The following is a 14,577-nucleotide window of genomic DNA, read 5'->3' on the forward strand; positions in this document are numbered from 1 at the left end:
TCATTTTGTGTATGGTTTCCTTTGTTGTGCAAAAGCTTATAAGTTTGATTAGGTCCCATTTGTTTATTTTTGTTCTTATTTCTATTGCCTTGGGAGTCTGACCTAAGAAAACATTGGTACGATTTATGTCAGAGAATGTTTTGCCCCTGATCTCTTCTAGGAGTTTTATGGTGCCTTGTCTTATATTTAAGTCTTTAAGCCATTTTGAGTTTACTTTTGTGCATGGTGTAAGGGTGTGTTACAACTTCATTGATTTACATGCAACTGTCGAACTTTCCCAGCACCACTTGCTGAAGAGACTTCTTCCCATTTTATATTCTTGCCTCCTTTGTTGAAGATTAATTGACCATAGGTATGTGGGTTTATTTCTGGGCTCTATTCTGTTCCATTGATTCATAGGTCTGTTTTTTGTGCCAATACCACACTGTTTTGATTACTGTAGCTTTGTAGTATTGTCTGAAGTCTGGGAGGGTTATGCCTCCTGCTTTGTTCTTTTTCCTCAGGATTGCTTTGGCAATTCTGGGTATTTTATGGTTCCATATAAATTTTAGGATTATTTGTTCTAGTTGTGTGAAAAATGTCATAGATAATTTGATAGGGATTGCATTAAATCTGTAGATTGCTTTGGGTAGTATGGCCATTTTAACAATATTAATTCTTCCAATCCAAGAGCATGGGGTATCTTTCCATTTCTTTGAATAATCTTCAGTTTCCTTTGTTAATGTTTTATAGTTCTCAGCATATAAGTCTTTCACCTCCTTGGTGAGGTTTATTCCTAAGTTTTTTATTTTGGGGTTGCTATTTTAAAAGGTATTTTTTTCTTTTATTTTCCCTTTCTGATATTTCATTGTTGGTGTAAAGAAATGCAACCGATTTCTGTATATTCATCTTGTATCCTGCTACCTTGCTGAATTCATTTATCAGTTCTAGTAATTTTTTGTGTAGAGTCTTTAGGGTTTTCTATATATAGTATCATGTCATCTACATATGGTGACAATTTTACCTCTTCCAATTTGGATACCTTTTATTTTTCTTGTCTGACTGCTGTGGCTAGAACTTCCAATACTATGTAGAATACAGATGGTGAGAGTGGGCATCCTTGTCTTCCATATTTTCACAGAATGCTTTCAGCTTTCACTTTTGGGTATTATTTTGACTGTGGGTTTGTCATAAATAATTTTTATTATTTTGAGATATATTCCCTCTATACCCACTTTGGTAAGAGTCTTTATCATGAATCGATGTTGAATTTTGTCAAATGCTTTTCCTACATCTATTGAGATGATCATGTGGTTTTTATCTTTTCTTTTGTCCATGTGGTATATCACGTTGATTGATTTACATATGTTGAACATCCTTGTGAACTTGGGATGAGTCCCACTTGGTTATGGTGTATGATCTTTTTTATGTGTTGTTGGATTTGGTTTGCTAGTATTTTGTTGAGAATTTCTGCATCTATATTCATCAAAGAAATTGGCCTGTAATTTTCTTTTTTGGTGGTGTCTTTGCTTTTGGTATCAGAGTGATGGTGGCTTCATAGAATGTCTTTGGGAGTGTTCCCTCCTCTTCAATCTTTTGGAATAGTTTGAGAAGGATGGGTAAAAGTTCTTCTTTGTATGTTTGGTAGAGTTCACCTGTGAAGCCATCTGGTCCTAGACTTTTGTTTGTAGGGAATTTTTTTAAATTACAGATTCTATTTCACTTCTAATGATTGGTCTGTTCAAATTGTCTGTTTCTTCTTGATTCAGTTTTGGTGGGCTGTATGTTTCTAGAAAGTTGTCCATTTCTTCTAGGTTGTCGAATTTGTTGGCATATAATTGTTCACAGTATTCTTTTATGGTTTTTTTGTATTTCTGCGGCATCAGTTGAGATTTCTCCTTTTTCATTTCTTATTTTGTTTACCCTTTCAAAGAACCACCTCTTGGTTTTCTTGATGTTTTTCTGTTGTTTTTTAATCTTATTTATTTCCTCTCTGATCTTTATTATTTCTTTCCTTCTGCTGACTTTAGGTTTTGTTTGTTCTTTTTCTTTTAGGTGGTAGGTTCGGTTGTTTATTTGAGATTTTCCTTGTATTTTGAGAAAGGCCTGTATTGCTATGAACTGCTCTAAGAACTGCTTTTGCTGCATCCCATAGATTTTGTATGGTTGTTTTCATTGTCATTTGTCTCGATATTTTTTAATTTCCTTTTTGATTTCCTCATTGACCCATTGTTTTTTTAGTAGTATGTTGTTTGGTCTCCATGTAATCTTTTTTTTCTCATTTCTTTTTCTGTGGTTGATTTCTAGATTCATGCCATTGTCAAAGATGCTTGAAATAACTTTTTACCAAATTTTGTTTTGTGCTCTGTTATGTGGTCAATCCTAGAGAATGTTCCATGTCTACTTGAAAAGAATGTGTATTCTGTGTTTTGGGGATGTAATCCTGAAAATATCAATTAACTCTAACTGTTCTGTTGTATCATTTAGGATCTGTTGCCTTGATTTTCTGTCTAGAAGATCTGTCCATTGATGTGAGTGGGGTGTTAAGGTCTCCTACTATCATCGTATTCCCATCAGTTTCTCCCTTTATGTCTGTTAGTTTTTGTTTTATGCACTTGGGTGCTTCTATATTAGGTGCATATATGTTGACGAGTGTAAAGAGTGTAAAATCCTCTTCTTGTATTGATCCTTTTATCATTATATAGTGTCCTTCTTTGTCTTTATGGCCTTTGTTTTAAAGTCTGTTTTGTCTGACATGAGTATTGCAACCCCTGCTTTCCTGTCATTTCCGTTTGCATGAAATATCTTTTTCCATCCCCTCACTTTCAATCTATGTGTGTCCTTTGCCCTAAAGTGGATCTTTTGTATGCAGCATAATGTAGGCTCTTGTTTTTTTTATCCAGTCTGCCATACTGTGTCTTTTGATTGGAGCATTCAGTCCATTGACATTTAAGATAATTATTGATAACTGTATTTATTGCCATTTTAAACTTTGTTTTCCAGTTGATTCTATGTTTCTTCTTTGTTTCTTTTTGTTTTTGTTGTTCTTTTTGTAGTTTGATGATTTCCTTTTATTTTATGCTTGTGTCCTTTTTTTGGTTTTTGTGAATCTGTTGTATTTTTGATTTGTGATTACCCTGTTTTTCAAGTATGTATGTTAACCCCTTCCAATAGCTGCTTGCTTTAGACTGATAGTCATATAGGCTCAAACACTAAAAAAAAAAAAAAAAATCTACATTTTCTTACTCTCCTCCCCCATATTTTATGATTTTGATGTCCTCTTTTACATCTTTATGTTTATCCTTTTGCTGTCCCTTGTGTTTATCATCACTTTCACAAATAGCTTTTTTTTTTCTTTTTGATCTGTATACTGGCGTATTGAAGTGATTTACTTTCCAATTGTGAGCTTCTCTTTCGTATATCTTCTTGCTTCCTTTCTATTTAGAGAAGACCTTTCACTATTTCTTTTAGGATAGGTTTAGTATTGCTGTAGTCTTTTGGTTTTTGCTTGACTGAGAAATTCTTTATCTCTCTTATTCTAAATGATAATGTTGCTGGGTAGAGTATTCTAGGTTGCAGATTTTTCTATTTTAAGACTTTGAATTGACCATCTTGTTCTTGATTCTTACAGGTAATTGCCCATGCCAGATAATGAATAACATCTATTTCCCTGTTTTGTCTGCTTCAAATTAATGATGATATGTCTTTGTTGTTCTTCAAACATTTTCTTATATTGATTTTTTTTGTTTCTATAGCATCATACAAAAAGTGCACTTAACTTGAATTGTACTTTTTAATTTTTGCACTTTATTTTCATTCACTTAATTAACTTATTAGCAAAACTAGTTTGCTTCAGTTTGTAATCTTAATTCTGATTTTCTTCTCTTTTGGACAAAATCCTTTAGTCTGGACTTTTAAAGGTTGCAAAGAGCAGAGAAGACCTCTCGTTACCTCAAGTCATAGATATTTAGTGTGAACATATGTGGAGACTATAATGAATAGTGGAAACAATCTCTTTAGATCTCATAGAGAAATAGGTGGTCATCCTGTAAACAAATGCATTTGCAAGTTAGACCTAAAAGAGAAGGGAAACAAACATTGTTTAGAAAATAGCACATAGTTCTGATGACAAGGTAATCTACTTGTCTCTTGAGAATCAAGTGTCCCTTGCTCTCTACTGTAGTGCTGTGCCATTATCATCACATCACCATCTTCTTTATTTGCTTCTGCTGCTCATACCTCTGTTATTCACTTCCTACCTCATGATTTCTGCTTACTATAGTCTCTCTGGGTATGTCTTTTGCCTCTCTTTCTTATTGGCTGTATGTATTGTTCATCTTTGGCATTTAGACTTCCAAAGAAGAGGATTTACTGTTTTTGGCCAGCCACCATCCCCTATGGGAAGCACCTGTTCAAGAAAATACTTCAATCTAACCATTTCATAAATCAATGGATAAAAGATGTTTGCTTTTAAGTTAGTCATCTACCCTTGATTCTGTTAGTAGAAGCCAGGGTGTGGGATCCTACAGTTTGCCTACTTGGGTATATGGAAGCTCTTGTGGATACTGAACTGTCACCAGTCTGCTCATTATAAGTGGCTTGCTTTTTAGGCAAGTTTGTAAACAGTGAGCAGGGGACTTCTAGTTCAGTCTAGGATCTAGAAAGCTGGAAAGAGTGTCACTCCCAATGTAACAACAAGAGAAGCCTGGATAATCTGTAGAATCATTACTTTAAAAAATTTTTCAGAGATCTGAGGTTACAGGGCAATCAACTAGCTTGAAATCCAAGGAAAAACAGGTACCACCAAGGAGAGATTTGATAGGAGAGCTGGTTCATCTGAACATGAGAAGAAGAAAGGATTGCCATATAAGTGGGTAAGAAAAATTCAACAAACTGCTAAAGGCCTAGTGGGGGCTAACAAGAAAGTATAGAACCCATGGGATTTACAGATCCTCTTTATGGACCTTGACCAGGGCCTGATGCGAAAGACTGGGAGCAGGGGAGGAGACAGGAGGAAAGCCACCTTGGTGATGCAGGGTTGGAGGAGGGAAGTATCTTCTGCTGTGAAAGAAGCATGAAGTCCTGCCTGGTTTATTTTCCTTAAGTAGCAAAAGCCTTAAGCTGCTGAGGGAAGAGCATCAGATCTTATCCTAAGGGCTCAGAAGAAGACCCACTGCAGCCGGGGGAAAATAAAAATAATTTTAAAACACCACCACTATGCCTGAGGCAGGGGCAGGAAATCAAGGGTAGGTTATTAGAATTCTCCTACCATTGGAGATGAGGCAGTATCACTAAAAAGGCCCAAACCCTGAAACCCAAGGACACAAGGCCCAATACTGAGGCTGAACCAAGAGAACCCTCTGCCTATATCCTTCCATCCACCATCATCAGGCTGAGAAGCACCAAGTAACAGGCAATAATAATCTACCACTAGGGAAGGAGTAAGAGCATAGAGAGACTCTCTGAAATGCAGATGTATGGTGAAGGCCTAAAGTTAGGGGTGGAACAGTACAGTTGGGGAAGATCATCCAGCATCTCAGTCCCCACCAGAGTACAAAGTAACACTGAAGGAATTTGAAGTTGGTGATGCACTGAAGGTAACCATAGCAACAACAGAATTCAAGCTCAGATCAGCCCTTTCTTAGCCCTTTCTCAACCTCCCTCTGTCATGACCACCCACACGAATGGCCTAGCAGAAGAAATGTGTCCATTACCAGGCATAAATACTGCTTACCTCAGTCTCTACTGTTTTTTACATCCAGTATTCAGTCAGAGGTTACAAGACACACAAAAAGAAGTAAAAAAACATCCTGCTGTCAAGAAACAAGGGAAACAAACCAGACTCAGAGATGACCTCTATTTTGGAACTACCAGACAAAGGATTTTAAATAACTGTGGTTAATTTGTTAAAGCCTCTAGTAGAAAAGATGAGTAAATTAATACAGAATTTTAGCAGAGAGAAACTAGAAGAGTCGATTAAAAATGCTAGAAGTTTTAAAAAAAACCCACAGCAACAAGAGAAGAATGCGTTCAACAAACTCATCAGTATACTCAATACATCTGAGGGGAAAAAAAATCAGTAACCTTGAAGATTGATTTCAGTTCTGCTAATTTTTACTAACCTAAGAGGGTGGAAATGGGGTGGGATTAAAAACAAACAAACAAAAAAACAGAGCATCCAAGAGCTGTGGGGCAATATCAGATGGTCTACCATACATCTAGTTGGAATCCCAGAAGGGACATGGAACATTTGCCAAAATAGACCATATTCTGGGCCATAAAATAAATGTCAACAAATTTAAAAGAATAAGAATCATGAACAGAATGTTCTCTGACCATAACAGAATTAAATTAGAAATTAATAACAGAAAAATCTGGAAAATCCACAAGTATTTGGAAATTAAATACATTTCTGAATAACCTGTGAGTCATAGTGGAACTCACAAAGGAAATAGGAAATATTTTGAATGGAATGAAAATGAAACAAACACAGCACATATGGGATGCAGCTAAAGCAGTGCTTAGAAGGAAATTTATAGCATTACATGTTATATTACAGTAGAAAAAATGTCTCAATTTTATAATTTAAGCTTCCGTCTTAAACCAGGAAAAGAAGAGCAAACCAAGTCTAAAGCAAGTAGGAGGAAGGAAACTTACAAAGAGCAGAAATCAGTGAAACTGAAAACTGAAAATAATAAAACCAATGAAAAGATCAAAATTGATAAGTCTCTAGCCAGAGTAACCAAGGAAAAAGACAACACAAATTACCATATCAGAAATAAAAATGGACATGTCAGTACAAGTCCAAAAGACACTAAAGTGTAATAATGGGATGTTATAAACAACTCTATATTCATATATTTGACAATTTAAGTGAAGCTAATTCCTTGAAAGACAAGCATTACCACAGTTCACTGAAGAACAAATAGATATCCTTAATAGTCTTATATCTGTTAAAGAGACTGAATTTATTGTTAGGAACCTTCTGACAAATCTCCAGACCTAGGTTGTTTCACTGGTGTGTTCTACCAAATGAACAAACAATACCAATTCTATACATACTTCCAGAAAATAGAAGAGGAAGGAACACCTCCCAACTTGTTTTATGAGGCCAGCATTACCCTGATAGCAAAGACATGACAAGAAAAGAAAACAGGAAAAAAATTAAAAACCACACCAGTATCCCTCATGAATATAGATACAAAAGTCCTCAGTAAAATATTAGTAAATGAAATCCAGCAGTAAGTAAAAAGGATAATACATCATGACCAAGTAGTGTTTACCCAGGGAATTCAAGGCTGACTCATCAACATTCAAGTATCAATCAACATAATTCAGTGTATCATCAGACTAAAGAAGAAAAATATTTGACCATTCTAGTAGATGCAGAAAAAGAATTGACAAAACTTAGTATCTGTTTATGATAAAAATGCTTAGCAAACTAGGAGTTGAAGGTAACTGCCTCCTCAAAAAACCGAGTGTTAACATCGTATTTCATGGTAAAAAAGCTAGAATGCTTTCCCCTAAGATTGGTAACAGGCAAGGGTGTTTGCCCTCATTACTCCTAGTCAGCCTCATGCTGGAGCTCCTAGCTAGTGCAGTGAGGCAAGAAAAAGTAGTAAAAGGTATAAAGAATTATCAAGAGGTTTCAGTAACTACCATGAGAAAGATGAAACCACTTTTTAGGTGTTATCTTAAAAGCAGTGTTTATCTGCAGTTCCTTTGTCTACTCTTAGCTTGCAACCTTTGAATGGAATTATAAGTTTATTTTCCTAACATGGCCGCTGACCAACCTAATAAGTATCATACATCTTAAGTGGTGTGATCTTTTTTATTTAGCTGTATGGAATACTTGATTTTAAAATGAAGAATAGGAAGGCTAGAATTTATTAAATGAATATCACACAGTCTCTTACTACATAAAGAAAAAATTAATCTCATTTAAAGGGAGTGTTTTATCTCACAGTAAATTATATTTGCAGTTAGTTCCATCAGACTAGTTTATTATAATTTGTTTTTAAAACTTCCAGATAATTAGCTTTGAGTATATTTAAAGCATCCAAATCTTATTTGAGGAATAATTTGTTCACTTTCTGGGGGGCAGATCCACAAACTATTTGCTGAAACATGCATTAATGGAAAGTATAAAACAAAGTAATGAGAATACAGTTGAAACTACAGAAAAAACTGAATTTGACAATAAAACTTACTGTAAAATGTAATATAAAAGGCCAGTTAGTTGGCAGTGATTTTGAAAATAAACCTCACTTAGCCAGTGATTATCAGGAGCAAAGGGAGAGAAGAAATAGTCCGTGAACACTGTGTGCTAGCCTGTTCCCCTTCTGCAGAGAACAAGCACTGGCCCCACCCAAAAGCCCTATCCCTTGGCATTGTTGCAGCAACACAAATTAGGTTGCTCTGTCTCTGGATTCTCCTGTGGCCTGTGTTGGAGAGCCACTTCACAGCTTTCCCTATTGAACATAGGTCAGGTCTCCACCTTTAATTTCAACCCAACATTTTATTCTCCAGTCTGCTCTAAAACTCATGGAAGCAATTCAGTGTTTATTAAGTACTATGCATATTTTATGTTTTCTATATTTGATATGACTTTTGTTGGTATTTAGGCATTTTTAACTCTGATAAACAGCATTTGTAATGAAGAATATCACTGCAGCCTCTTTCCATTAAAAAAAAAGTATTGCTATAGATGGAATCCAGTTATGAGCCTCAACCTAATGAGTCTGTAGTAAAATGAGTTCCTTTAGCCATCAATATTGCAATAAAATTATTAACATAATGAACATTCTTGACATTTTATTGTAAATAGACAGTACAAAGTCAATAATTTGTAAACAGATCTGCGTTTGAATCCTAGCATTGTGATTTTTCTGTGTAGCCTAGAATAAGTTACTCAGGCTCTCTCAAGTATATTCTTTCATCTATGAAGATAATAAGAGCCTTGTGGGTTATTGATGTTAATATTTATAACATGTCTGGCACATAGATTGTGCTCATAAATCATAGTAGCTATCGTTCTTCGTAGTTATTATTACAAATTAGCATTTGTAAACTTCACATTTGTATTCTGTGGTTTAAAAAATATTCTGCCTATAAAATTGGTGCTTTATAGCATGTTGTAAATGAGTTACTAACAGTTGACAAATACTATAGTGTAGTGGTTAAGAACATAGACTCCAGATTCAAATCTCAGCTCCACAACTTATAACCAGCCTGACCATGGGCAAGTTACTTAAATCCTTTGTGCATCACTTCCCTCAGCTTTAAGATAGACCTAACAATAGCACATTTCTCCCAGGAGCATTATGAAGAGTTGTTAATCAGTTTTAGGCATATAGAAAGTTTAGAACAGTTGTTGACATGTAGTTCTGTGTGTCAGCTGTCATCCGTATTATTATTAATTTGTTGTTGAGTAAATGATTTTTTGTCACTTTTTATTTTAGGTGAATCTTGGAAGCAACCAGTACCTTTTCTCTGTCATAGTGGATCCTAAAGAAATGCCCTGCTTCTGTTTGCGCCATGATGTTGATGCACTTCTCTGGCAACCACACTCCAGCAACCAAGACGATATGTGGGAGCATATCGCAACTTTCAATGCTTTAGGTATAAGCAAGCTCTTTGACAACTTTTTCCTTTACATTGAAAACTACAGTCATTCTTTTTTTTTTAAGTTTTTGGGTTTGTTTAAATTTGAGCTGTCCTAATTATGCTTGGATTGATTTGTGCTATAATTTGGTTGCTTGTACATAGTTGATGAATGTTAGTACTTTTGGAACAGTAGGACTAATTTGTTTTTATGCTTGTGCAGAAGATCAGCACAGAATAGAAATCAAAGTGGTTATCTAACTGCATGAATCATTCTAATCAGTTATTTGCTTATTCCAGCTAAGCTATACAATATCAGAATATGAACAAGGGGCTTGACAGTACCCTACATAGAACTTGTATTCAGGTTTCTTCAGAGTAGTCTTCGGTAATCATGGAATTGCTCTAAGGTAAAGCACATTATGAGACATGGAACTTAAGTGAAAAACAGCCATTATAATGAAAATACTTAGGGAAGATGATGATAAGCAGAAATGAAATTTATTCTGTAGGATAAAAGGGAAAATACTGGTTTTAAAACTAGAGCTTGAAACATTTTGAGCTACATGATTGTAGACTTATGCAATAATTGATTTAATGATAAAATACATTAGTATTGTGTGGGAGAAATTTTTTATATGAATTGACCACAGCTATTGCTTTATTGAAAGGTTATTTTAAACTGCCAGCAGGAAGTAAAATTATGCATTGTGATTGCTGTATATGTACAGCCCTAACTGTAGAGGAGATTTTTTCAATTATCCCTTATAGTTAGTAATATGGGCTGTTAAACTGGTTAATTCAGACTCCAAATGGATTTTTATGACCTGAAATAAAGTTTGATTGAATAATTTAGCCACATAATTTCTAGCCTTTCTACTAAAATTCCTGATTTTTTATTCTATTTTTTTCAGTAAGAGGAAAGCTTTATCTTAATTTTCAGATATTCCTTTTGTATCCCTAAATCCCCTAGTATAATGGAATTCTATTATGCTTGAGTTTAAGTTAAATCAGCATTACATTAGATGTGTAGTCTTGAGATGTTATGTACATTATTTTGTCAAGATTAGCCTGGAGAGCTAAATCTAGGCTCTCAAATAGGTGTCTATGTCCTCTCTATTTTTTCCTCATCAAGGCCTGCTTAATATTAAAAAACCAGCATTGATCTGCTTGTGCTCAGTTGTTCCTTTGCTCATTCATTGTTTGATGAGGTCTCAATTTACATTAGTGTTATATTTCCTCTCTCACATGTTATAATGTTCAGTAATCATGTCCCAATCTGAAAATTCTAATTTTTATTTCAGAACATAAATGCTCTTTTAAAAACTATAAAGATAATTTTTAAAAAGATTATTTTTTCAAAGTTTAATTAGTTTTCAAGGGATATCCTAATGGAATTTTTTAAAATAGATACTTGAATTTTCTTTGAGTTTGTAGTGGTCTCAAGGCTCTACTTCTGAGAGGTGAAGTACAAATCCTGTTACAGTGTTGGTATTGGTGTATAAAAATACCACTGACATTATAGAAATAATGGGAATGCATTGTGCATATTAGTACCTTCGGGGATGGGGTCTGCATTATGCACACACTCCTAAAACAACTTTATAATACATCCTATAAACATTTTCCCATTTATTTGATAAGAAAAAAGAAAAGATGCTGTAATGCCACATCTGTGATTGATGTACTCAATTATTATTTAAAGATATTTTGGCATGTTTTTAGTGTGTTAGATTTTTAGTGTTTTAATTATTCATGGAAATTATATAGGAACTATATTGTGCTTTTTTTTGAAGGGATGAAACACTATTTTGTTCCTTAGGAATTAATGCTTTATTTTTGCACCATTTGGGAGAGATTGATTGTGGCTAGTCATTAATGGTTCAGAATTTAACGATTGTTGAGTATCTATGATATATATTTTTATTTAACCCTTTCAATTTGTAATAAAATTTATGAACTATTAAATGTTAAATCACTGTTTTTCCCCTTCTGTTTAATAATATAGTTTTTCTTTTTTTTTGTTTCATATTTCTTGGCAGGCTACGTCCAAGCATCAAAGAGAGACAAAAAATTTTTTGCCTGTGCTCCAAATTACTCTTATGCAGCCCTTTGTGAGTGCCTTCGACGAGTTTTCATCTATCGTCAGCCCACTCCCATGTCCACTGTACTTTACAATAGGAAGGAAGGCAGGCAAGTAGGGCAGGTTGCTAAGCAGCAGGTAGCAAGCCTAGAAACCAGTGATCCTATTTTAGGCTTTCAAGCAACAAATGAGAGATTATTTGTTCTCACTACCAAAAACCTCTTTTTAATAAAGGTAAATACAGAGAATTAATTACTCCAACATGTTGGCTTCTCTGTACTGGAAAAGTATTCAGTGGTAGCTGGAAGGCTGGGCAGTTGTGCTGTAATCTGTTAAGTTTTATTGTGTTAAAATTATCTTGTATGAATTTATTTTTTAAAGGATATTGGAAATATATTTGAGATTATGAGTCTATAAAAGCTATGGAATGAAGCTGCAAATTTAGAGGAAATTAGCTTCTGTAAAAAATGTAAAGATAGTATCAGCAAGTATAATTAATTTTTTAAAAACAGGCTAGAATCTCATCTTTTATATGAAAGATGTACAATTCATGTTTAAAAATAAAAATATTTATCGTGTATTTTTTGTTCACTGATACAGTTTCTACTTCTTTACCTATAGAATGTATAGGATAATAGTTAAAGTGTTGATTCTTGTAAATACTTTTCAAATGGACTGAATAGCTGGGGTAGAGGGAGAAATATAACAGGTACAGCAGGTCTAGTACTGTTAAAGTTTGCTGAGAGACCTTAAGTGTTTTTTCATATTAAGTATAGCTTTATTTTTTTTTTTTTTTTTTTTTTTAAACAAGTATAGCTTTATTTAACTTTTATCCATTTGGTCTTCCACAGACATAAATAAAGAGAGATGATAAGGTTCTACGAAGTGTAGCTCTTATCCATTGCTATATAACAAACCACTCCACAACTCAGTGGTTTAAAACAGGATGTTTTATAATTTTTCATGGTTCACTGACTTGACTGTCTCTGTTCTGCATGGCCTTTCCTCCTCCAGTAAACTAGACCGTGTTTCTTCCCATGACAGAAAAAACATTACAAGAGGGCAAGCCCTAACGTACAAGAGTTTATCAAGCCTGCACTTGCATCATATTTGCTCATCTTTCATTGAACAAAGCAAGTCTAGAGTCAGTGTGAGAGAGTGGAGTACACAAGGATACAGATAGCAGGTGGTATGATTCACTGGGAGCCATTTATGTAACAAACAGTCTGCCATACAGATTATAATTCGTCCTGGTAGTTCTTACATTTCTACAGTTAAGAAAAAAGTAATCCTGTTTGTTTATACATTAAATATGTTTTGCCATGAATTTTAGCTTCTTATATTATTCCCTTGGATTTCTTTTGGTGTGCATTTACCTGGAAAATTGTTTACTTTTATACCATTTTTGTATGCTTCTTATATAAACTTCAAGTTAAATTTTATAATAGGGGAATTGAGACTTTAATATAAGAGGCAGAAAATGAAGAAAAGAGTACAAGGTAGGAAACATTTGTTCCTAACATACCTCTTGCCTATCTAGACAAGTGTTTGGCTGAATTAAATTGTAGTGAAAGAAGGAAAAATAAGTTTGAGAGACAGAAAAGGAGGAAAAAGATGGGGATTACATGCATGTTCTAAACACTATGTCAGAAGGCAGTTTCCTGGAGAGAAGTATTGGGATGCTGGATAAAAAGTTGGGAAAACTCCTGAGAACTGGTAGTGACAGTGGAGTCCTAATAGTACTCTGTTAGTACTAGGAAAGAGGACTAGATAGCTATCAAGCATTAAGAGATCATGAACACAGAAAAAAAAAAAGTATGGCTGAACCAAAAAACAAAACAGTGATATTTGCAGAACTTTTTAGTGTCATTGTAAAATTTAATGAAACAAAAGACTATTTAGACAGTGAACTATTAAAAGCCTTTGTTATGTGACAGTAGATTTAAATTTTCTTTAAAATTTACCTCAGAGATCATAAATACCCTTTTAGGGAATTTAAGAAAAATACAGATTAATGTGGTGCTTAATTAACCATATGACAATATATATATGCAAATTTCCATATGGTAATCAATTTTCTTTCCTTTGTATATGTGATTTTTAACATGATTAATGTTGAATTGAAACCTATTAGGATAACTAGTCCTAAATATTTTTGCATATTGATCTATGTTAAGAGAGTAACAGGTCTAGAGCAGTGATTCCAAGTCATGTTTTCTTGAAATGTTTCAAGGATTCCACAAATATTTAACTCAGTTTGAATAATGTTCTAAAGAGATATATACAACAAGTGCTATGAATGTAGTACCTTGTGTTTTGTTGATTTTTTTACCATAAATTATAAATGGGAATTTATAAAATATTTATGATAGTAATAAAGTAGTATTTGGTGTTTTTCATATGGAGTCATTTAATGATATTCATTATATCAACATGTTTAGTAAGCATCAGCTATGTACCATAACATATTTTCAGGGCTAAGGATAATACAGTGTTAAAGACAAATATTCTAGTGATTTCCAGGTGAAATTTCTCTTTAAGAAGCAGGTGGGGGGTAGGTGGAGTTGCTCTATTAGAAAGACATTTAAGCAGGGATGGAACCCATATGAGAACAAACAAAAGAGTTGCCAGTGGGAAGGGTCAGGAAGAGGATAGTAAAGTTCAAGAAATTAACCAAAGAAAAGCATCATAAGGAACTACTATGAACAATTATATGCTAACAACTTTGTAACGTAGAAAATGGATAAATTCCTAGAAACGTATAACCTGTCAAGACTGAATCATGCAGAAATAGAAAATCTTAACAGACCGATTACTAGTAAGGAGTAATAAAAAACCTCCCAACAAACAAAAGACCAGGACCAGACGGCTTCACTGGTGAATTCTACCAAACATTTAAAGAATTAATACCA

General features: G+C 34.1%; 1 protein-coding gene across 2 annotated transcripts in view; it reads left to right on the forward strand.

Annotated features, from left to right (window-relative positions):
* Nucleotides 1-12,992, forward strand: part of NUDCD1 (NudC domain containing 1) — a 92,773-nt gene extending 79,781 nt beyond the window's left edge. For both annotated transcript variants that reach the window (XM_059901326.1, XM_059901327.1), the window contains 2 exons: nucleotides 9,441-9,600; nucleotides 11,625-12,992. In XM_059901326.1, the coding sequence (XP_059757309.1) occupies nucleotides 9,441-9,600; nucleotides 11,625-11,917 (453 nt within the window). In that variant the 3' untranslated portion in view covers nucleotides 11,918-12,992. The remainder of the gene's footprint in view (nucleotides 1-9,440; nucleotides 9,601-11,624) is intronic.
* Nucleotides 12,993-14,577: the final 1,585 nt, after the last annotated feature.

The sequence above is a fragment of the Balaenoptera ricei genome, chromosome 17 (assembly GCF_028023285.1).
Source record: "Balaenoptera ricei isolate mBalRic1 chromosome 17, mBalRic1.hap2, whole genome shotgun sequence".
Classification (NCBI taxonomy): domain Eukaryota; kingdom Metazoa; phylum Chordata; class Mammalia; order Artiodactyla; family Balaenopteridae; genus Balaenoptera; species Balaenoptera ricei.